Source organism: Solanum verrucosum, unplaced genomic scaffold (genome assembly GCF_900185275.1).
Source record: "Solanum verrucosum unplaced genomic scaffold, falcon-dt-bn FXZP01000277.1, whole genome shotgun sequence".
NCBI lineage: Eukaryota > Viridiplantae > Streptophyta > Magnoliopsida > Solanales > Solanaceae > Solanum > Solanum verrucosum.
Window position 1 is genome coordinate 690,363 of NW_026019945.1, and position 24,432 is coordinate 714,794.

General features: G+C 32.2%; 3 protein-coding genes across 3 annotated transcripts; 1 reads left to right on the forward strand and 2 right to left on the reverse strand.

The window, feature by feature from the left end:
- Nucleotides 1-8,628: 8,628 nt before the first annotated feature.
- LOC125807394 (uncharacterized) lies at nucleotides 8,629-13,853 on the reverse strand. Its single transcript, XM_049487105.1, has 6 exons — nucleotides 13,848-13,853; nucleotides 13,686-13,764; nucleotides 13,171-13,423; nucleotides 11,485-11,569; nucleotides 9,530-9,608; nucleotides 8,629-8,918 (listed from the first exon to the last, which is right to left on the reverse strand). The coding sequence occupies exons 1-6, from the start codon at nucleotides 13,851-13,853 to the stop codon at nucleotides 8,629-8,631; spliced, it is 792 nt and encodes a 263-aa protein (XP_049343062.1).
- A 3,727-nt stretch (nucleotides 13,854-17,580) lies between these two features.
- Nucleotides 17,581-20,293, reverse strand: LOC125840102 (uncharacterized). Its single transcript, XM_049519085.1, has 3 exons — nucleotides 20,095-20,293; nucleotides 19,786-19,984; nucleotides 17,581-18,674 (listed from the first exon to the last, which is right to left on the reverse strand). The coding sequence occupies exons 1-3, from the start codon at nucleotides 20,288-20,290 to the stop codon at nucleotides 17,720-17,722; spliced, it is 1,350 nt and encodes a 449-aa protein (XP_049375042.1). The 5' UTR covers nucleotides 20,291-20,293; the 3' UTR covers nucleotides 17,581-17,719.
- Nucleotides 20,294-23,113: 2,820 nt separating this feature from the next.
- LOC125840420 (NDR1/HIN1-like protein 6) lies at nucleotides 23,114-24,029 on the forward strand. The gene has a single exon (XM_049519404.1). It carries the CDS (start codon nucleotides 23,124-23,126, stop codon nucleotides 23,919-23,921), a length of 798 nt encoding a protein of 265 aa, XP_049375361.1. The 5' UTR covers nucleotides 23,114-23,123; the 3' UTR covers nucleotides 23,922-24,029.
- Nucleotides 24,030-24,432: the final 403 nt, after the last annotated feature.

Consider the following 24,432-nt stretch of genomic DNA (forward strand, 5'->3'; position numbering starts at 1 on the left):
AAAAAATACGCCTCTATCTGGAGGTCTGGACAAAGCATCTGCAGCCTTGTTCTGCTTCCCTGGTCTATAAACAATGGAAAAATCATACCCAACCAACTTGCCTAACCATTTTTGTTGTTCTGGAGTTGAATCACTTGGTTTGTGAGGTTCTTGAGGGATTGCTGGTTAGTAAAGATAGTGAATCTGCGCCCTAACAAATATTGCCTTCATTTTGCCACTGCTTGTGTAATGGCATACATCTCTCTGTGATATGTTGAGGCCTTTTGCATCCTAGGGCATAGCTTTTAGCTATAAAAAGCAATTGGATGTCTTCTTTGTGAGAGGATTGGTCCAATGCCCACACCTGAGGCATCTGTCTCCAGGTGAAAATCCTCGTCGAAATTAGGCAATGCCAGGACATGTGTGGAACTAAGACGACATTTTAGCTCCTCAAAAGCCTGTTGTGCCTGGTTTGTCCATTGAAAACCATCATTTTTCAACAAGTCAGAAAGGGGACTAGCAATAGTAGCAAATTGTCTGATGAAACGTCGATAGTAGCCCGCGAGGCCTAAGAAACTACGAACCTCCTTAATTGACTTTGGAGTGGCCCATTGTTGGATGACATCAATCTTAGAAGGATCCACCGCAAGTCCGGTTGATGTAATGATGTGGCCAAGATAATCAACCTTACTCTGCCCAAAATGGCATTTGTTGCGCTTAGCAACCAACTGGTGATGTTTGAGCAATTTTAGCACCAACTCTAAATGCTCCAAATGCAAGGTCCCTGTAGAGCTATAAATCAGAATATCATCAAAGAACACGAGGACAAACTTACGAAGGTATGGCCTAAAGATGTCATTCATGGTAGCTTGGAAAGTGGACGGAGCATTCGACAATCCAAATGGCATGACTAAGAACTCGTAGTGGCCATCATGAGTTCGAAAGGCAGTTTTGGGAATGTCGGTTGGACGAACTCGAATCTGATGATAGCCTGCTAATAAGTCCAGTTTAGAAAAAAATTGAGCACCATGCAACTCATCAAAGAGTTCATCCATAGAAGGAATTGGAAATCTGTCCCGCACAGTGATGGCGTTCAAGGCCCTGTAATCAACACAAAAACGCCAAGAACCATCTTTCTTTTTAACCAATAAAACGGGAGACGAGAACGGGCTTGTGCTAGACTGAATAACTCCATCTTGTAACATTTCAGAAACCAACTGTTCCATGATTTGTTTCTGAAAGTGTGGATAGCGATATGGTTTGACATTAACAGGGCCGGCCTGTGGTTGGAGATGTATTGCATGATCAGAGTCTCGAGCGGGTGGAAGCCCTTGAGGTTTGTTGAAAACCCCAGAATACGATTCCAACAAGGCTTCTAAGTCTGGGGGTGTAGCATCAGTAATTGCGGCATCATCATGAACCATGAATAGACAAAAACATGCCGCCACGGCATCAGTAGTGTGGTAACGACGTAACATTTGTAACTGAGCTGGTTGCAATTCATCAGGTGGATCACCCACCCACTTAACTTGCTTGCCATCCAAATAAAATTCCATCTGACGGGTGGAATGGTCAGTAAGCACTGGACCTAAGGTGGCCAGCCATGAACCCCCGAAAACAACATCCGCTTCATGAAAGGCCAAAACATACAAATCCATCAAGAGGTCTGTCCCTTGAATTGAAATTGGTACATCCTGAACCACACCCTCACACCGGAGACGTTGACCATTACCCACGACAACTGAGAAATTGGTTGTAGGAGAAACTACAAAATTCAAAAATTTTGCCATCCGAGGTTGAATAAAATTATGGGTACTTTCGCCGTCCACCAATACGACAATAGGTGACCTGCGAACATGCCCCTTGAAACGCAGAATAGTTGGGGAGTGACCACCCGACAAAGCATGATAAGATATTGTAGAGTGAGCCTGCACTTCTAAGGCCTGTAACTCCTCTGCTAGCATTTCATTAGAGGTGAGTTGCTCTATTGCAGACAAAAGGGCGTCCGGATCATCTTCAAGAAGGAGTATTCGGGGAAGAGTTTTGCACCTATGATTTGTTGTATATTTCTCATCGCAATAATAACACAACCCCTTTTCTCGACGTTGTTGCATCTCCGTCGGCGAGAGCCGCTTGATTGGAACGCGTGACAAAGCATTGGGGGTATTTCGTGCAAGAACAAAAGATCTGGATTGTGGTGTTGGAAGCAAGGGTTGGGTCTTAGCAAGGGCATGAGTCATGGGCCCTCTCTCTAACTGAAGGCGTTGCTCATGGGTTTGGGCTAACGAGATGGCTTCATCAAGAGATGTGGGCTTGTGGACCAATACATTTGTCTTAATATCCTGACGGAGCCCAGATAAAAACAATTTGACCATCAGAGGGTCGGAAATGTCCTCTGTCTCATTAGCTAGGGATTCAAACCGTGCCTGATAATCTGCAACGGTGGAGAAATGTTTGAGCTTGGCAAGGCGACCCTCGGGATCTTCCAACTCTTTCTTGCGAAATCGAAGGACTAACTTAGTAGCAAAATGAGACCAATCAATCAACTGTTTATTTCGAAAGAGCCATCGATACCATTCAAGGGCTTCCCCTTCTAGATAGAAGGAAGCTAAAGATAGTTGATGTTCTGGTAGAATAGAGTAGAAATCGAAATACCTTTCAACCTGAAAAATCCAAGCAGCGGGCTGGTCCCCGGAGAACCGACTCAACTCCACCGAAGCCGGTTTGTGCCGGAGTGCGATGGGCGCACCACCATAAGGGTTTGCCGTCAGAGCAACATCGGTTGATTTTGAACGAGAGGTTTCCGTTCCGGAACCTTTCAACTGTGAACCAATTGAGGCGACCTGAGAGAGGACCTCCTGCATCAGTTTGTGTTGGTTATCGAAAACGAAACGGAGCTCCGACATCTCCTTAACCATGCATGTTTGAGTGTCTTCGAGTTGCTGGAGTCTAGTATCCACCATTGGAATACAACAATGAAAGCACCAATGGAGTGAACAAACTTTAACTAACAAGTAACTGGGAGTTTTGATTGCAAATACGAAGCCAAGAAATTACAAACAAGAGACTACTGCAAAATTATAAGAAGGGATATGAGGACAGGGATACAGAGAGATAATGGAGAGGAGAGAGAGTGCTACAACATATCAATTCTAATACCCGTACTCCGCCTAGGCCTGTCTATTATAATAATAATATTCCTCTAAGAACCTATCAACTATTGACACTTGTGTTTCCTCCAGGTTGCCAAACATATTCTTCAAAAAGCTTGTTGGGCTGTCTCACCCTTTTGCTTCTGCGTAGCTGACTTTCGAGCCCAAAATCTTCAACGAGATCACTTGGCCCAACTATTTCACTGTCCAGTATTGGGTTCACAACAAGATCTTTGTTGGAGAAATTGTTTCAGAAAGGTTCTCTGTGTCGAGACGTAGATTTGATAGAGGAGATTATGGAGAAGAGATGCAAGATCCTAAAGATTATGTGAAGAAGGTGGACAAATTTATTTTGTCAGAAATTCAGACCAAGGGGGAGATTTGTTGGGGTTATTTGCCCTGATTTCTTACCATAAATAAGTTTTCCTTTTAGGAAAAGGCTTTAATATTTTGACTAGTCCTTTTCTTGTAGGAAAGGTTTTAGGACTCCATAAATATAGGTTTGTTCCTTCTAACTTAATCAGCATTCACAATGTAGTCTTAAGGGCTTTGAGAGTTTTGGTTAGGGGGAGAATTTGTGGGTCACAAGTTTGATACGTTATCACTTGTGTGAACCTCCCATGTATTCCGAGTGAATTGGTTGAAGTTATTTCTCTCTATATTTTGTACTCTCATGTTTATATAGTGGATTGCTCGTCTCCTTTGTGGACGTAGGTCGATTGACCGAACCATGTTAAATCTTTATGTCTTTGTATATTTCTCGTTTGTCTTCTTACTCATGGTCTTTCGAGGTTTGTTTTGCTAGCTTCCGCGTTACACCTGCTTATTTCGGTCCTAACACATATCATGATACGTATTATTCGTTTTGGTCTAACAAACTTTTACGAATTTGTGTTTTGGACTGCATGATAATCAAAATTGGAAGTTTTTAATCTTAACCATGTGAACTTGTTCTCTACGTTAGTATGTAATATTATATTACATTTTTATTTCCCCTTCCTTGTTCGATTCAAAATTTGTTTCAAGTGTCATATGCATATGCACCCCTTTTCTAAAGCTTTCTTGTGTAGAAGTCTGTCATTTTTTCTTTCTTTGATCCGCTCATTATATTTATGATATCGATCCTCAATTATGATATATATCACGTCCAATATAACTTAACATAGAATTATAATTTAATTTCACGGATGAAATCTAAAAAGGATGGTTATATACAGATCTTACCCTTCCTTTTCTGTGGTATAAAGACTGTTTCAAATAAACTTTCGAGTTCCAACTCAGGAAAATAATTTTCTAGAACAACTTTAAAAAAATGTTATAATAAAAAGTTGTGATGAAAATAATGACCAACGAAACAACAAAGCTCATCGTGAAGTCAAATTGCTGTAGGGTAGACAAGAATTGAGAAACACCAAGTGTCCACTCTACTGTTCATGACATTAAATTTTAGTTGAAGGGGGATAACAAGAAAATCAAGATACTATTCCAAGTAATCAATTAGTACATGTGGACAAGACAATTACCCACATTTTATGCTAATGTTTTGACATATTACACCACAAATAATGTTATTATAAGTAGTACACTTTGTATATACAAAGATTTGCAAGAAAATATCGTGAGATGTCAAATTTTAATCTTCAATCGTTGAGGTTTGAATTTGAACAAGTCAAGCATAATTATTACGATAGTCTAAACTTCAGCCCAAAAATATGGAGTTGAGAACTGACCAAACCTAAATTCGTATCTCGAACAAAATTCATCTAATTCAAATTTTTAGTATGATTGAAACTCAAATTTTAAAACTATATCCATGGCAAATTAATATGTAAATCGAATTTCATCGTATTTTACGTGATATTATTTGGGCCTCTAAGAAACTTACAAAAGCCCATATTATTGGGCTACATTTTATTTCATTTGGACCAGCCCATGTATTTCAATGTTCTTTAAGCCTGCATTTTGTCTATAGGGTGTCATGCTATGCCATTTTGTCCATTTGAGGAATTGACACAGACATACAACTATTATATATAGTTGGCAATATATGGTCCAAATTAATTAGCAATTAATAGCCTAAAATAAAATTAGCACGTATTAGCCTAAAAGAAATAAAATCAACTTTTTATAGTTTTTTTCTTTTAATCATGTGCAACCAACCCGCATTAATTAAGGAGATGTGGGATTGTTTTTTCTTCCTTTGTTTTTAACTCCTATAATTAAGGAAGTTAGCTTTTCAATTTCTTTAAATTCTCAAAATCAACTTTATTTAACTGTCTATTTAAAAAAAATATATTAACGCAATTTACAGAAACATAAAGATATAATTGTAATTTTATGAATTTTTTTTACCAATCAACAATACTTAGTTTATTTGAAAACTGATTGCCTACTTTTAAGAAGTGAAATATATATATTTATTAATTAACCCATTAAAAAAAGGTTACACCAACTTTTAAGGAATGAATTTTTTAAAAATTCTTTAAATAACTTATTAAAAGATTGTGACTATTTTTAAAGTAAGAAAATGTATTATTACTGCTCTAATGTGTATTAATTATCACATAATCGATAATAATTAATCATATAATATTAAATGACATTTTATTAGAAACTGTAATAATACATATGCATAAATTATGCAATAATTAAAGTTGTGATTACATAATGTATACATAAAAAAAATATGTATTCACAAAAAAATATTCATAAAAATAGACGTGTAAATTTTATTGATGTATACAGTAATTGTAGCATGTATACATAAACTTTATATTGTATACATAAGAACATTACCATCAATTATACGTAGTAGTTATTACTATAATGAATACAAGAATGAGATTAATATGATACATATATAAATTTTATTCATTAATTGTGCATGTGATTTTGTTTATGTATATGGTAACTGCACTATGTATACATTAGTTCGTATTCATCGTGTATTCAGTGATTTGTATTCACATAATAAACTTGTATACTTTAATTTAAATTGAGATTGGAATTCATTGGTATACATTGGGTTGTATTTATCAAAATCAACATTCTGATTTTTTACGAAGATCTAATGAGAATCTTTCTTACCCATGAAATTGAGAACAAAAATTTCAAAAAACTATTACTTGAATTCTCGCCAAAAAAAGTTATAAAAACTTTAGTTCCACAAATCACGAAATTTCAAAATTAATGGGGCAAGAATGCTACATAATTATATATTAAAAGAAATTATTGGAAGGATCAATAGATAAACATACAGTTATATCTGATTTGCATAGACAGAGTTAATTAAGGAGAATAAGAGAAAATTTAGAAGAGAAGCAAATATACATATGAAAAGGATTTTAGAAAGAAAACAAAAGAAGGTTGAATAACCTAAATTTTCGCAAAAACTTCAATTCTACAAATCATGAAATTCACAATTAATTTGACAAGAATAGGATTATATATAAAGATGATTTTTAGAAGTATCCAGGAAAAAACATATTGTTATATCTGATTTTCATAAACAGATTGAATTAAGGAGAAGAATTGAAAATTAGGAAGAGAATCAAATATACGTATGAAAAGAATTCTGGAAAGAGAAAAAGGAGACAAAAAAGAGAAGAACTCTATTTTAAAACTGTTGACAAAATAATAATAAAAAGAGATAAAATAGGAATAATAAAACAATAATTGTTTTTTCAAGAAAAAAAAGCAGCAATCAAACGTGTGTTTGAGAAAAATAAGGAGGACAAAAATACATTTTTAAAAAAGAAAAGAAAAATAACAATTCAATGCTAAATAAATAAAACAAAGTTTTTTTCTTGCTAAAAAATTAAAAATGAGCTATTTATTGCTAATTTAGTCTATAGGGTGTCATGCTATGCCATTTTGTCCATTTTGTGATCACCATTTATCATAGTTACTCATTTAGCTCACTGGTAAAGAAAAAAGATGATAATATAGAAGATTTTTTTTTAAAAAGGTCAAATTACACATTTAGCCAACTGGTTTAAAAAGAAAATCTCTAATTAACTAGCAATTTTAGTAACAATGATATAATTGTCTCTATATTATATATATCGAGTTATCGACAATAACTAATAAGTGTATTTATAACCATCACTCTATATAAATGACACAAAGGCTTTAGTGACTTTTGTTGTTGCGAATATATATATTTGTTGACTATTATTTTGATAGACGCTAGTTATATCAATTTGTGCTTAAAAAGGGACATGAATTTTTAAATATTAGAGTCGAAGTTGTGAAGTCGATCCACGTTGATGTTGATGTTGTGAAGAAGTCAAATATGATATTTTTTGTTCCATAATAATTTGATCCATTTTCTTATTATGTTTTATAATTCTTTAATTTATTGTGTAAATATTTATATATTTGATCGATATATTCTTTGTTCAAGTAGAACAAGTCTACTATTGTTTAAAATTGGATAAGATTATAAATAATAGCTGGTTGATTCCACAGGGTAAATTTTATTGTAGGAATTTGGATCGTTAATAATATTTTTGATAATTTTATTATTAAAAATAATTACGGCGTGTGATGAACACAAATTATTTTTTCCCTATAATTATCTTAACTTTTAATGTCCAACCTAATTTTAATAATTTTGTGAAATGTTAAAGTATATTTAAATACATTCTATTAGTTTTTTAGATTAAGTTGTTATACAAAATAATTTTTATTTTCCAAGGAATATTTTGACTTTTTAGCCTAAAATTAGTGGAATGTACCAATTAAGATGTTGTAGAAGAAGTCTTCCTCCGACAACTAACGCTAAGACCATTAATATTAGATTTAATCGAGCTTCAATGTAAATAGAAAAGTTGAATGAAAAATATTTTTAAAAAGAAAAAATTCTTTTTTAAGTTCATTTCAATGTGTATGTAATTATTGTTGTTAAAGTTCGTTTAATTAAATAAAAATAATCCAACATAAACTTTCTGAATAAGTGGTACAATACTATTTGATTGGTTGTCTAAGAAAAAGTTAATTGCCACACAACTTAATTAATTGATACACGGTTTGGTTAGCCATATCAAACTCCGGACAATTACTAATATTTTGATTTTCACTAACTAGATTGAAAGTATTAGTACTTATATTAGTTATGAGGAAAATATATATTTGTATTTTTTTGTGCTCGATAAATATAAAATAATAAAAATATACATATTAGCAATACATGATAGGTGTATATAAACAATCACCACATAACAATTTCTATTATTATTATCCACCAACATATTCTTTGTACAATTCTCCGTAAACACCTTGATAAAGACAATTGAAAATTGAGAATGAAATCAAGAATTGAAAAAAAAATCTAAGAACATTTATAAACATCTTTGAATGACCAAAACAACATATTGAAGATATAAACACGGAATCAGAATTTTAATTCTAAAAACTAAATTTTAAACAAATTAAATTACTAAATCTAATTATCAAATTCGTAGCTTTCTCTCTAGTTCGATGTATGCCCCGAATATCACATAATAGAGCAAGTTGGACTTTCGGAAGTGTCATAAACGGGTTGACATATTGGATAGTATTGCACACATGGATTGCATATTGAAGGACAAGGACAAGGTTCCTTGGGTTTATCTTCGGGCTTATTCTCTTCGGGCTTCTTCTCTTCGGGTTTTACTTCTTCAATACTCACAATTCGAGAACACTTGAATTTCCTTTTTATGCAATGCATCAACCTAAAGAAATCGACACCAATTCCTATCACCACCAAATGATCGTTTTCCTTATCTATATTCACTGATATCACCCCTGCATGATCATCGATGATCGAGTGGTAAGGCTATGATCCACAGGAAAACAAATACATTTTTTTCATTTGAGGGGGGTGGGCGGTGTTAGTGTGTGAACAACAATTTCAAATGTAATATTATTAGAGTACATATAAACAGAGGCGGAGTCAGAATTTTCAATAAGGGGGTTCAAAATCTATAGAAACAGACACATGAAGTAGCCAAAGAAGGGTCGACATCTACTATATATACATATAAAATTATTTTAACCATGTATAAATAATATAATTTTTCATCGACCCCCTTCGTACAAGGTGGCTCCGCCCCTGCTTATAAAGGTGTGTTAGTGTATTTGCCACGATAAAAGTCACATTTTTGAATATGCATGTGCTTCTGAAAATGACTTATTTTCAAAAAAATATTTATCAGAAAAAAAATATTTTGTTAAAGATTGATAACAAGGTTTTAACAAATCAGATAATGTTCTGAATATCGATAATAATGTCCAAGTGTCATAAGATAAAGTAATGATTTCGAGAGGATTGTCAAAAAAAGTAACTTATGTTCAAAAATAACAAAAGTCATTTCCTTCATTTTGATGAATAATATTTCTCAAAGTTAATTAAGTACCTGGACTTCTAACAGCAATTTGCATAGCTTTTGATCTACATTGATCAGTGTTGACAGGAAGATCAATCACAATCTTTTTCTGTATATCACATAATTAATCATTAATTAGAACAAAACTATATCAAATTAAGAACAAAAAAAATACAAATTAAACTAAGAATAATTTTAAAGACTTAATTACCTTCATGTTCTTGTGAATTAATGGAACTTAATTCTGTTGGTCAAAATGATAATGAAAGGACATTTATATAGGTCAATAATTATTCTCATCTAATTTTTCTTTGACAAAGACAAATACCGTGTTTCATATATTATATTAAATATTTCGTACTACTAATTACAATTATAATATCATAATCTCTAGTAGCCATAATTACACGACTACCTCAAACTTGTACTAATTAAAAAAATTAAATCAACCCTCAATTCTTCTTAATTATATTGTTAATTTGCTGGAGGATAAAACTTAGTCATCGTCTCACCTAACGACTTATAGCCAATAATATTTACGTACATATATAAACATTAAACATACCATATAGAGAGCACTATTTTATTTTATTTTAAATAGTAACTTCAACTTTGATCGAATAAATATCTAGTCCAATTATTATTTATTGTCCTTTTTTCTATAAAATACTAGGTTTTATATTAATTATAATAATAGGTAGGTCCCAACATTCCAACAAATTGAAATTCTTAAATTAATAGCAACTAGGCATTTCTTAATTAAAAAAATCATACATATAATGTCGTGCATTTTTTTTCACCTCCTGCGCGCACGATTTTTGTTCTTGCGTAATATAATGACGTCTTTTGTATCGATTGAATTGAATGCTAGTGACGTTGGGTGTTGCACGCTCGTCTCTAATTAGTTATCATTATTCATTTTTCGAGTGTCAATTTAATTAATGTTAGAGAGTGAATAACAGATCACGCATACGCGCGGCATGCATGCGGTTAAATAGTATTTTTTAATAGAGAAAGATAAACAATAATCGTATCTCTTTACCTATTATTGAGAAATCCTGAAAAGTTAGTGGCACACAGTTAAAATTCAATGGACAATAGATTCATCCCTCTATTCATCTCCACTTAATTAATATTAGTTTTTATATGTAACATATGATTCAAGCATGTAAGGTGCGCTTAACCCCAAATCATATGCTTCGCTCTTACCGCTAAACCAGGGCAACCAATCAAACTATCTTAAGCATAGAAAGATCATTTAATAAAGGGAAAAAGTATAAATATACGCCCGAATTATCGTAAAAGGTATGAAGATATCCTCCGTCATACTTTTGGGACATTATATTGGTGCCCCTGCCGTCCTAAAACTAGAGCATATATACCCTTTATACTAACGGACATACACGTGTCATAATCTTATCCACCGACCCGATATTTATCAAATATCAAATTGACATATAAGATTGTGCCACGTATCCTCCGTTAGAGTGAAGGGCATATACACTCTAGTTTTTGAATGACAGGGGCACCAATGTCCCAAAAGTATGACGGAGGGTATCTGCATACAATTTACGATAGTTCGAGGATATATTTGTCCTTTTTCCCTTTAATAAATGATGTACCTTATAAAATTGACCAAGTAGAATTAATATAATGTAAAATTTCAAACTTCTTGATTGTTGATTAGTAAGCAGAATATCAAACATGCATGTATTTCTAAAAGTATAACCCACGGAATGAATGAGTGGGAAGAAATGAATAGTAGAAAATATTGATATTAATTAAAGGAAACCAATAAGAAAGTGAATATTGAGCTTAACTCAATCTCAAAAGTTAGCTTAAGACATACCTTGGATGAATGAGTGGGAAGAAATGAATAGCAGAAAATATTGATATTAATTAAAGGAAACCGATAAGAAAGTGGATAATGAGCTTAACTCAATCTCAAAAATTAGCTTAAGACATACCTACGGATTTTCCCAAACCATATAAGGAGAGAAATGATCAAAGCCTCGATCAATATAAGACTCAACACTTGATCTCCTCCCCCACACGTCCAATACTGAATATCTAAAATATGGACAATATAGATAAAATGTGATTAAGTTCATTCAATCAATAAACTTCTATCATAAATTTTTTCATTGAAACTCAATTTTAGAACAATATCCATAGCAAATCAGTATGTAAAGTTAAAAAATTTAAGTTCTTGTTCAAATATAATTTTACATACTGATTTGTAGTGATATTAGTGAATTGCTGTGATATTATTTGGGCCTTACAAAAATCCCATTTTCCTGGACTGGATTTTTATACTTTCCCAGCAATTCATTTTGGACCAACCCATGTAGTATTATTTTATCTTAAACAATATTCTTTGAAAGTTGAAACTAATCTCATGATTCAAATAAATTTCAAACTTGTAAGAAAATATAACAAAAACAAAGCAGTAACATAATATTTTCTTTCTTTCAATTTATTTGTCTGATTTTAACTTAACACAAAATTTAAGAAATTAAAGAAATCTTAAACTAAAGATATGTATAATGTACTGAAATGTCCTTTAATCTTGTAATCTTAAACATATTACGTGGAAAATTGAAACTCAAAAGTTATAAAAAGAAATGTTCTTTACGAAACACACCACTTAAAAATCTATAGGAAGAAAAAAAAGATACAAATTTTATAAATATTCAATCCAAGTCAAAGATCTAGAAAAGCAAGACTTGGGAGATGGACTACATTAAAAGGAAAATATTTTTATGTATTTGTCTACTCCTATTTAAATAAATATGATAAAATAAAGAGAGAGAAAAAAACAATCTTATTGATGCCACAGGCCAACAGAAAAATATTACTCATTATTTAGATATTCGACAAATTGGCTTTTAATTTAAATATCAGTTTATATTTTAGGTGAGATACACCCTATGATTAATTATATTTCAGTTTGGGATTTAGTGATAAGTCAAGTTAATTTCACTTTAAATTTGTAATAGATTTTAAACGGTACTTATCAGGTTTAATCTAGTGATTCAACTTGAGCACAAACAATTAACAAATGTTATGCGGTTGGGGAGGCTATTAAAATAGCCTATCTATCTTTATGGGTTGGGGTAAGGTCTACTGTCTATGTCAAAATTTTATTTATGAAATTACGTAGTGTATGTTATGGATTTGTGGTTATTGTTATCTGGTTTGTGAGGTGAAAATCTAATTTGCTTGCACTTATAGAGGTCTAAATTTCAGTTATTCAGATGTAATTCATTAAATTCGTTCACTTTTTAAGTTAAAATCTTAATCATTCTGCTTCTCATCATTATCAATTACCATCATCCTCAACTACAACGACCATCATATCGTCAATCACCTCAAACAATAATCACCATCACCGACTACCATTAACAATCATTACTGCAATTTACTACAATTGTAACCAATTACTATAAACAATCAACGTCATCAATCACTATGGTATACTCCTCAGTTATCATTATTATAACTGAATTCACCACAATTATCAGTACTCACCAATAAAGTATAAAAATAAAAACTCCATAAGCAAGGAAAAAGTAAAAAAGAGAAACAACATAATTCCACCACGCCAAATTAATTATTACATAATAACATATTTAATAATACAATACAATAAATTAAAATTGTTTTTTTACATAGTGGTGCAATTTGGAGTAGGAGAATCATAAACGGGTCGGCATACTGGATAATACTGCACACATGGGTTTGGATAGCAAATCGGTTGCGGTTTCGGGTCGGGTTTCTTTTCGGGTTTCACTTCTTCTACGCTCACAATGCGAGCGCAGTTGAATTTTTTCTTTATACATTTCATCAATTTAAAAAAATCGACACCAATTCCAATTACCACCAAATGCCCTTTTTCTTTATCTGAATTCACCGATAGTACCCCTACAAATGCATCAAACGCAAATTTAGAATTTCATAAAAATGCATGTTCACTATTATAAAAAGACGTATTTAGAAATTAAATTTATCAGGTGCACACATATATATACTTAAGATTAAGTGAATACATATAATGTTATTATACATGATTACACGTGAACCAACACCTCTCCCTTAAATACGCCTCAAATCAATTTCCCATAAAAGGCAGGTTTGATACGATAAAAATCATTTTTTTCGTAAAGGAAAAAATTGGTATAAATACCTGCACATTTTACAGCAATTTGCATAGCCTTTGATAAACGATTATCAGTGCTGAGAGTTATATCGATCACAATCTTTTCCTATATATATAAACATTAATTAGAAAAAATTAAAACAAGAAGAATTAAAAAAAAGTTGTAATTAAGGAATAGATAATAATTACCTTCATGTTATGAAATTGAGCTAATTTATGGTACTCAAAAGATGATTATGAAGGATTTTTATAAATATTGAGCCTGCATATAAGTCTATATATATAGGTGATTATAATTGCCATACAAATTACCCTCATGTTCATATATTATATAGTATAGTACTACTTACTATTTTATTTTATTTTATCCCTTCAAAGAATAGTAATAATAAAAATACTATGAATACTACTACTTAATTTTTTTAATACCACTAACAACAATTAGAAGCCATAGTAATATAAATACCACAAACTACAACGCATATAAAAAACTAAATCAACTCCCAAGTCTTCTTAATTGAGTTGTTAATTTGCTGCCACTAGAGACAATTAGGATATAAAATATTGAGAAAAGAAAAGATCAAATTAGTAATTAGAGTCCGAAAGTAGGTAGGGTCGAGGAGTTCATCCAAACCTTTTTTAGTAGAAAATTACACTGTTTATACATGATTAAAATTATTTTTATGTATATATAATATATGTTGAAATCCTTTCGAAATTCAAATTCTTTATATTTTAAATCTTTTAGTAAAAATTCTAAATCCATCACTCGTGAGAGTTTATTGTTTTTTGATTCAAACTATTTGGTTTGGAATCTTTGTGTTGCCTAAGAAGATCATTTATGTATTAAGACTATTTGTGGAAGATTCTTATGAACTGAACTATCTAAAAAGGCTTTGTTGGCTTGTGATAAGATATATGCTAACCAAAATAAGTGAAAGATCCAAATTATATAGTAGATATATTTGTTAGGATACTTGGAACAAGGTTATTATTGGTAAACATGATGGACTAAATAGAGTATTCCGAGTGCAAATTTAGTAACGTGACACATAAAACAGAGATGAAAGTATCGAAGATCGATGTAGAAGTCATATCCAAAGAAGAACAATTCAAATATCCTGTGAGTCCATAAACTAAGAAGATGGAAAGATCGATGAAATTAAAATGTTGTACATCGTATTGAATGTCTCCTCATCCTCGACATAAGGGAGAGATGTTGTGAAGGTAGAGATGTTATTTCGGGAATACAGTAGTGAAGAAAGCATACTAAAAATAATAGAGAAAAGAATAATAGCAACAACAAATAATACAATAACGAAAGCAAAGAAAACCACAAGTACAAATTTTATTCGAAGAATAAGATAATAGAACAGTAATATTAATACTAAAGTTGATAAGAAAAACTAAACAACGCTCGATCATCTACTAATCTTCGATTTCCATATCCTCTTATCTAAGTATAACGTCAATATTCATAATTAAAGGAGGAATTTGATTTTTAATAAATTAAAATTAAGGAGGTAAATCGTTTTCATCAACTAAGATATGAAACTTCATTAGTCGTTGTCTTACCTAATGATTTATAAACCAATAGTAATATTTCGATAAACCACATAGAGAAAAATAATAATTATAGAAACTTTCAACTTTGATATATGATATATATAATATCCACTTGTTCGATTATTATATATTGTACTTGTTTTTTAAAAATAATACTAGGTTTATGTACTAGGATGGTCCCAACATCCCAAACAACTTGGGCTCCTATATAGAAGACCAAATCACAATGCAACTCTTAAATCATAATTATGGCCTTATGGGTGTGCTTGGTATTGGTAGAACATTTATTTGAAAATATTTTTCAAATTTTTGGCTGGTTAAAATATATATTTTTTTAAAATAAGTTGATTAAAAATAGAGAGAAGGTGAGAATTAGAAAACCAAGCATCATAAATGACAGTTCACGCTAATTGTTTCTTCCCTTACCCCCACACCATTCAAAGGGTCAGTGGCACAGAATTTGTAACTCGATGAATAATGAACTCACCCATCTATTAAATCCGTGACGTACAACTAACTCACACATCACTTGTTGCACTCTTATCACTCAACCAAACCCCTCAGGGACACTATCTTAAACAACGAAGAATCATTCAACACATAATGTCTATACCACATAAAATTGCAGTAAGTATAGTATAAATCAACAAAGTACATATTAGGTTATAACAATTGACAAAGCAAAATGAAAAATCTTAAACTATTCATTCTCGACTGTTGATTTACAGCTTGATTAGATGGTTGTTACATATCGTTTCATAATATATCGTATCGTATTGTATTGCACTGTAACAACCATCCAAACAATAGATAAGCAAAATATCGAACATATTGTATTTGTTTAAGTATAACTCAAATCTTGGTTAAAGTACATAGACCCGTGGCCACTTGAGCTTTCTTGGCAATACACAATAAGTAGTACGACAACAACAACAAACTCAGTGTAATTTTATAGGTGGGTCCGAGGAGCGTAGAGTGTACGGACACCTTACCCTTACCTTTGAGAAGGTAGAGAGGTTGTTTCCGATAAACCCTCGACAACACACAAGTAGTACTAAACACAATTAGAATGTATTAGAACACAAAATACTAAGGGGTCGTTTGGTTTGAATACAAGTTATGATGTGATTAGTTATGATGAAATAAGTTATGATGGGAGAAGTTAGGATGAGATAAGTGCTGAGATTATTTCTTATTGACCGTTTGATTGGTTGCTTTCAATACAATATGCATTACCTAAATTCTAAGAATAAGTTGTTTGTTTACGAAAATACCCTTCAATTTATTTAGTTTTTTTTATATATATTTTCTTTTCAAGTAGTAGTTATTTATTCTTAAAAATAATTTTTTTGTCTTATTTAGCTTAAATATTTTTGTGTGTGCATTTCCATAATTGTACCAATTGTATTTAAGAATAAAATTTTCATCTAAATTTGTTAAAGTACAAAATGATTTATTATTTATGTTACTTCATTTAAACACGTATCATTCTTAAATGTAAAATACTAAAGTTATCTTCATTTTTAAATCATCTTTCATGTTACTATTTCCTTCAAAATTTATGTGAACTAACAATAGAATTCTTCCCGAAATTAGCGTACATGAGATGAAAAGAAGATTAAAAAATAAAAAATACACAAAAGATCTAGCTAAAAAGAATACCAATATAAACTAATTTTAGATAAAACTGCACGGGAAGCTTGTATTTAGTACCGCAGCATTTCGTTTTATCTCACATTTTAATTGATATATAAAATATAAATTTTCAAGTGGCTAAAAGAATATACAATTAAAAATATGTAATTCGATAGTAAGGAAATTAAATTAAAATATAAATAAACATAAGAATTAGTCAAATAAATTCACAAATAAAATTATATTTATATAGTGTAATTTTTTTTTAAAATATGAAGAATTATTATAATAAAAATAAGGAGTAGTGAAGGTCATAACTATTATTATACATGATATTTAAAATAATATATGATTTTACATGGATATAAAAAATTAGGTATAAAAAGAGTTTAAAGGGACACTTTTGTCATTTTATCTTATACCGGGATAAGTTATCCCGGTATTACTATTCCACCCAGAGATAGGGATAACTTATCCCAGAACTAATTATTAATCTTGGGATAAGTTATCCCATGATGTGCAACCAAACAGAGGATTAAAGGATGCTCAAAATTTATCCCGGAATTAACTCCCTTTATCCATCACACCAAACGACCCTAAAAGTAGCAACTTAGTATCAAGCATATATAGTAAAATATCAAATTTCAAGAGCATTTCAAGCTTTGTTGCACATAATTCAACCTTTATCAAACAAGCTCTTCAGAATATTCATTTGTGATTAAGATCTTTCAGCATAATTAAGAGAGACATTTATTTTGGCACTCCCAAGTAAGGAGTAGTTAATTAACAACTACTACTTGCATAAGCATATCTAGTTATTCACATAATTTATAGGTAATGTCCCATACCATGTTGCTCAATCAGCCTTCGATGAATCTCTGTTGTAACTTCTGAATTCTTGACCGGCTCCAACAATGAAGCCCTTCCAAAGCTTCCAAGTAATCTCCAGGGGGCCTCCCGGTCTCGTCCCTGAATATCACAGCACCATGATCTAGAGCTCGACGAACTGAAACTTCAACATTAGTGTCCACTCTTCCAAATGTTTCTTCAATATAACTGAAATACAGCTTAAAGATCCTGAAAAGTTCACTTATGGGGTCATGCCTTGCAGGTAAACCAACATGACTTGGAAAACCATTCATGTCATTCACATAAGATGGACGGAATGAGTAAATTGGAGGACTTATGGAGTTGGGAACTTTTTGAAAGTTCTGATATGCGTAACTTGGAAAACCGTTCATGCCATTGATGACACAAGTTGGAGAATTTCTACTGTCAATCCAACTTTGTTGCTGTTGGTAGGAGTAAATCGGAGGACTTATGGAGTTGGGAACTTTTTGAAAGTTCTGATATGCATAACTTGGAAAACCGTTCATGCCATTGATGACACAAGTTGGAGAATTTCTACTGTCAATCCAACTTAGTGGCTGTTGGAAGGAGTAAATCGAAGGACTTATGGAGTTGGGAATGTTTTGTAGATTCTGAGATGGCGCATGTAAAAAGTGTTTCTTGTGTTTTGTTCTTGGCACATTCTTAGGAGATGGGTTGGGTATAAACTTGAAGGTATTGCACTCACCCAAATGAAAAGGCTCATCACATTTTGAACCAGCTCCTCTTTTATTGTTGTAACCAGGGTAATTTTCAATCTTGAAATCAGCACATTCGATACACATCAAGGAGTTTCCTGATCCAAGTCCAACAAGATCCCAACGGCCGTATGGAAGACACGTTTTATGTGTTACATGAATTTGACCATCAACTCGCAACATTTTCTTGGCACTCTCAAAAAAACGTCCCACAAGATTCTGATGCATTCTGCACAAAGACAAAAAGGCACACAATACATTGAGAAAATGCAAAATCCAGTGGAAAAAAAAAAGGCAATTAAGAAACTAGCCTAGAGGATAAAAGCCAATACTTTCAGCATACGGAATTTTTTCCCTTCCCAGTGCGATCAAAATTGGCCTGAATGAGCCCAAAAAGAATGGTCATAAAGAGATGGTCCCAACTAACAAGGTGTTTGGCCTCTCTGTTGATGAAAACACTTTACAATATTTGCTTGCTTGGATTGAAGAAAACAACTTTGTCTTTTAAGGGTACAAGTCCTCTACAAGCTCTAACTCATTGCCGTGAATCTTCACCATCGATATCCGAAACATACTACTCCATCCATTCCTACCCTCATCCACAATGGTACACCACACTCATTGTTTGTTACAAAACTGTCAAAAATGTATATTTGGTTTGGGTGCAGAGTAGAGGCACTAATTTAAAACCTAAATGCAACTCTATCCCTCCACCTTTTACTCGTTTTCTTCAAGGGTGATGTCAATGCAACTCGACTCTTTTACCTTGTGGTTAGGTGATTCTAACCACCAACACTTGGGAAATGAGAAGAAAATACCTAAGCCTTTTGTCTCTTCAAGAGTTTGAATCATGGTCTCCCACAGTTTTCATCCACTTTATTGATCGCTAGGCTACAAACTCCACCTTCTACTCTTATACATGCTACCTTCCTCTAACACGAAAATAATTTGAAAATGTATATTTCATTTCAACAATCCCACGGAAAAATGTTGCATACATCCAGGACGCGAAACTAGAGGGGTGTAAGGGGTACATCCGAACCTCATTCCCCATGTTAAACATCCTTTTTGTGTATATCACACCATATATACAAGGTTAAAAATCTTTTTATGTATATACATGAACCCTACAACAACAACAAACCCAATGCAATCCCACAAGTGGGTCTGAACAGAGTAGTGTATACACAAGCCTTACCCCTAACTTGACAAGTTACCGAGTCTATTTCCGATAAACCCTCGCACAATAACTATATACATAAACCCCATTTGTGTGATGACACTGCATACATCATACAAGCAGAATTTAAACAGCATAACACAAAAAGAGGGAACCTTACTGTATAAGATGATCACTATCCTCAGTGCCATGAAACCCTGCATGAGGAAAATTATAGATAATCCGATCAAACTTCCGGTTACTAAGATCAGAATGAAGCTGTATTTTAGTTGCATCCACACCGTGCAACACAGTTCCTCCCAAAGATTTCAACTTTTCCAAGTTCGATTTCCCATTCTTGTACATTTTGATCACTTCAACTACACACAACAACAAAAAAGGGCAAAAAAATTAAACTCCGCGAAAACCCCATCACAGATTAAGCAAAATAAACACAACCCAGAAAGGAAATAGTGTAAAAAACAGTTACCATATGATTGTAAAGACGAAGCAACAATGTTCGAAGCAGAACCAAAAACCTGAGCTAAACAGAGAGAAAAAGAAAAATCTCCATCACCCACTAAGAGTATTTGATGATATGAAGAGTAATGTTGAATAATTTTCTCTTCTTCTTCGTCTTCGTCTTCTTCATTGATCACTTTTGGGTTTTCTTCTACTTCCGCCATAGCTAGTGCAGTTTCTTTTTCTTTTTGATTCTACTCTGTTTATGTAGACAAAAAAGAGAAAAAGAAAAATTGAATTTGGGTAAAAAGGGCTGAAGTTGAGTGTAATTACGGATTTGACATTAAAATTTAACGGGTTATATGAGTTTTGCTTCTTGTGGTATCAATGGGTAAAATGGGAATCACAGGATTTTTGGTGTACGATCCAATGATCGTGTCTGTCTTTTAAGCTTGTCTTGGAAGGAAAATAAATAGTACTATGAAATTTTCAATTATTTGATTTGATTGATGGAATTAAGATATTAAATTGATTTTTGTTGTTCACTGTGATTTTTATTTTTACAAGTATGAAATTGAAAAATAAAATATTTGTAGTGTTATTTTTCTTATTCAAATTGTATAAGGTTGTGTTGAATCATTTTGTGTTAGAGGTCTCGAATTTTAAAAATTATATGATATCATCTTCGTTTTCTTTGCGTCAAAATCTAGTTTTAAAGAGTTTAGTTAAAGCCTTCAAATTAAAAGGAGCATGTGATAATAACTTATTTTCTTCTTTTCTTCAAATTAAATTTGAAGGCTTATATCGAACCATTTCTAGCTAGAGGAGTCATATGTTATTAATGTCGGTCTTCTTTTCATCAAAATCAAATTTCAAAGAGTTATAGTGAAATATTTCTAGCTAAAGCCTTCAAACAAAAAAGGATCATGTGATATTAACTTTGATTTCTTTTCGTCATACCAAATTTTGAAGAGTTATATAGAAACATTTTTTTCTAAAGCATTCGAATTAAAAAGAGCATATGGTACTAATTTTGATGTCAATGCTATTTTTAAATTTTTCTTTCCATTTCTTCATGTATTCACTTGAATGAGTGATACAGTTTAAATTTTAAAAGTTCAAATCAAATTACTTAACAAACATTCTAATTATAGTTACCAGATATAGATTTTTTTAGATAAGAAATTCCCTAACTTTGGTAAAATAAAATCTCATATCCCATAAATTTTGGCACCTTGAAATATCACAACGTTCACTTTCAATGTGTAACTCTTTCTAAGTTCTCCTTTTAATATTTTGTATCTCTATTTTATGTATGACGTAACTGTATAAGTCAAGTATATATTAAACTTTGTTTACTGTATATATACAACATCATATTGTATGAGGGGAAGCAGATATTTTGGGCTTTGCAACTTGGCCCAAGTGTGACTGGCCCAATAGTAATGTGGGATTTTGTTGCTAAAATGTCCTCTTTTTTGGTTGTTATTTAAGTTCTGTCCAAAATTTTAAAGTAGTACAAATATAGCCCTTGTAACTGACAAAAATACTAGTATGTGATAATCTTAAATAATGCAGTGCATAAAATATTTCGTATTTACACAAGGTTAGGAGAAGGGCCGCACCTTAAGGGATGTGATTTATACAATCTAACATAAAAAAAACATTAGTGGTTACTTTCACGACTCAACATGTGACTAATCGGTCACACGAAAATACTTTTACCGTTACTATAGACTCCCCTTCAGATCACATCAATTGTAATCTTACATTTATTAAATTTTTGACCGTAATCTAATATTTTATCATTTGATTTAGACCATGAAAAATCAATAATCTTGTGGGCTTCAACTCGAACCCATGACTTATTGTTATGCTTTTTAGAAACAATAAAAGCAGCCACTTAACAATAATTTTTCTTTGTTTAATCATATAAGAATAATGATTTTTTTCTTAACTACATAGTTTTCTGACTTTCTCAGCCACTTAACAGTAATTTTTTCTTTGTTTAATCTTTATAAGTATAATGATTTTTTTCTTAACCACATAGTTTTCTGACTTTCTTTCTACTTTCTTAGTGTGCAAGTATTATCAAATAAAAAAGGCAACTTATGCTGCAGAATTGCAATATTTTTTGTCTACCAATACAATCCAACTGTTCTCCATTTGACAGGTCAATGCTCTGCAAATTAGTAGAATTTCAAGAGAAAAAAAAAGTGTAAAGTGCAACTAAGACCACCCAAAACAAAAGTTGGGTGTAACCATGGTCCACACGAGTGTGTGATTTAATGATCAATGAAATAAATTATTTTATATTTTATAATTTTTTAAATTACAATCTAAAAAGTCTCTTTTTGAACAGATTAATATTTTTACGAAAATCATTAGTCTATAATATAAAATTTTGTATATTATTACAAATGTCAAATGACTGTTTGTGTTTTCTGAACAATATTTGAGCAAATATTAGATCTGAATCTTATGTTGCATGGAATGATAATTTTCCAAAGGCTATATTTCCACAACTTTATAAATAGGGATAAAATCTTAACAATGACCTAAAAAGGGCACATTTGCATAATTCAAGCAACTTTAAAGGTTCTAGCAAACATTAGATAATCTTGTGTGCCTAAATCTCGATAGACAGAGTTATTCAGTACATGTACCTCATGGAATATAGCATGAGTCGAAAAATAACAATTGAGGCACGCACAAACGGAACCGGAAAAAACAAAAGTTATAGAGCCCTGTGGTGGCCTGGGTGGGGCACTCGCTTTAGTGTTTTTTTTTTTCTGAATAAATACAGTGATTCAACTATGGAAAAAAAAAGCAACATAAACAATTCAAATCAAAACATCTATCTCCCAACTTTAGTTCCTACTCACATTACACCTTTATCATATACTATTATTAAATATTAAAAACAACCAAAAAAGTTTCTTTCCCTTTTACTTTCCTTAATCCAATTCCAAACTCCATTATTAGTATCATTATCTTATAATAAATAGATCCAACATTCATTTGTTCATCTTTCCTTTCATAATTCATTAAGCCAATATGACTTCCTCAGAGAGCTTAAGTTTCTTTTCTCCTGAATATAGTACACCTAAAATGTTTCCTCTAACACCATCACCAACACCAGCACCAACTCATAAACGTGGCGGTCCATCGCCTATGAGCCAAATCATCATGGCAAAACAAGCCCTCAATCAACCTTTGACACCAGAAATGTCACATGAAATCAAGAATAAACCAATAGTACAATATGTTGTGCCACGACAACGTAGACGTACAAATCCTGCAGTGTGGTGTGCTGCAATACTATGCATGATGTTCTGCCTACTACTAATATTATTTGGTATTGGAACTTTAGTCATTTTTCTATCTATCAAACCAAGAAATCCAGTGTTTGATACATCAAATGCAAGCCTAAGTGTCATATACTTAGACTCACCTAAGTATATGAATGGTGACTTCACATTTATAGCAAATTTCACCAATCCAAACAAGAAACTTGATGTGAGATTTGAGCATTTGGTCATTGAACTTTTTTTCTCAGATAGCTTAATAGCAACACAAGTTCTTCAACCTTTCAGTCAGAGGCAACGCGAAACACGATTAATACAAGTTCACATGATATCTAGCTTGGTTTATTTGCCACCAATTTCAGCCTTCAAGCTACAAAAACAGGTACTTAGCAACAGAGTTGTGTATAACATCAGAGGAACTTTTAAGGTCAGAGTGAATATTGGCCTAATTCATTACTCTTATTGGTTACATGGGAGATGTCAATTAGAGATGACAAGTCCACCTACTGGTGCTCTTATTACACATAGTTGTAGAACAAAGAGGTGAAGAAAATTGTATATTGCATACTTTAGTACAGCAGTTTGATTTGATTTTCCAGATTCCTTCTATTATGTCAAGTACAAAAACTATGTTTCTCAATGCCAAGCAAGTTGAGATCGGCAATATAAATTCTCATTTTTTTCTATATTCAAGATTAGAGGAAACTTAGTTGTTTAGCACTAGAAGTTTCCTACAGTATAGTTCAATAATTGAAAGGTAAAAGGTTGGATCAATTAGACAATTGTCTCTTTTTCTTTAGGTTTGCCACAGGAAACTTCCCACCCACCCACCCACCTTCCTGCCTCCCCTTCCCCCAGAAGGGGTTTGTGAAGTTGGTAATAGTGGTGTTCGAGTCAGGTTGTACACACTTGACTATTCCACCGAGTACCTGCTACCTCCTTACAAGACTTAAACAGATGGGAAGAAATCATCAATTGTTTTCTGAAGGAGTTTGTAGAGTTGGTAATTGGGATTCTAGTTCTATATTTCTCAAGCCATGACATCTTCATGTGTCGGA

What these genes read in the sequence shown, in the direction of transcription:
- LOC125807394 (XM_049487105.1), bottom strand. An exon ending in AATTGCTGTAAAATGTGCAG is followed by an intron (nt 13,424 to 13,685) that starts GTATTTATACCA and finishes ATGCATTTGTAG; the next exon opens with GGGTACTATCGGTGAATTCA. An exon ending in ATCATTTCTCTCCTTATATG is followed by an intron (nt 9,609 to 11,484) that starts GTTTGGGAAAAT and finishes TGTGATATACAG; the next exon opens with AAAAAGATTGTGATTGATCT.
- LOC125840102 (XM_049519085.1), bottom strand. Translation starts at nt 20,290, where the DNA reads ATGGCGGAAGTAGAAGAAAACCCAAAAGTGATCAATGAAGAAGACGAA. An exon ending in TTCGTCTTTACAATCATATG is followed by an intron (nt 19,985 to 20,094) that starts GTAACTGTTTTT and finishes TGTTGTGTGTAG; the next exon opens with TTGAAGTGATCAAAATGTAC. An exon ending in GATAGTGATCATCTTATACA is followed by an intron (nt 18,675 to 19,785) that starts GTAAGGTTCCCT and finishes GTCTTTGTGCAG; the next exon opens with AATGCATCAGAATCTTGTGG.
- LOC125840420 (XM_049519404.1), top strand. Translation starts at nt 23,124, where the DNA reads ATGACTTCCTCAGAGAGCTTAAGTTTCTTTTCTCCTGAATATAGTACA.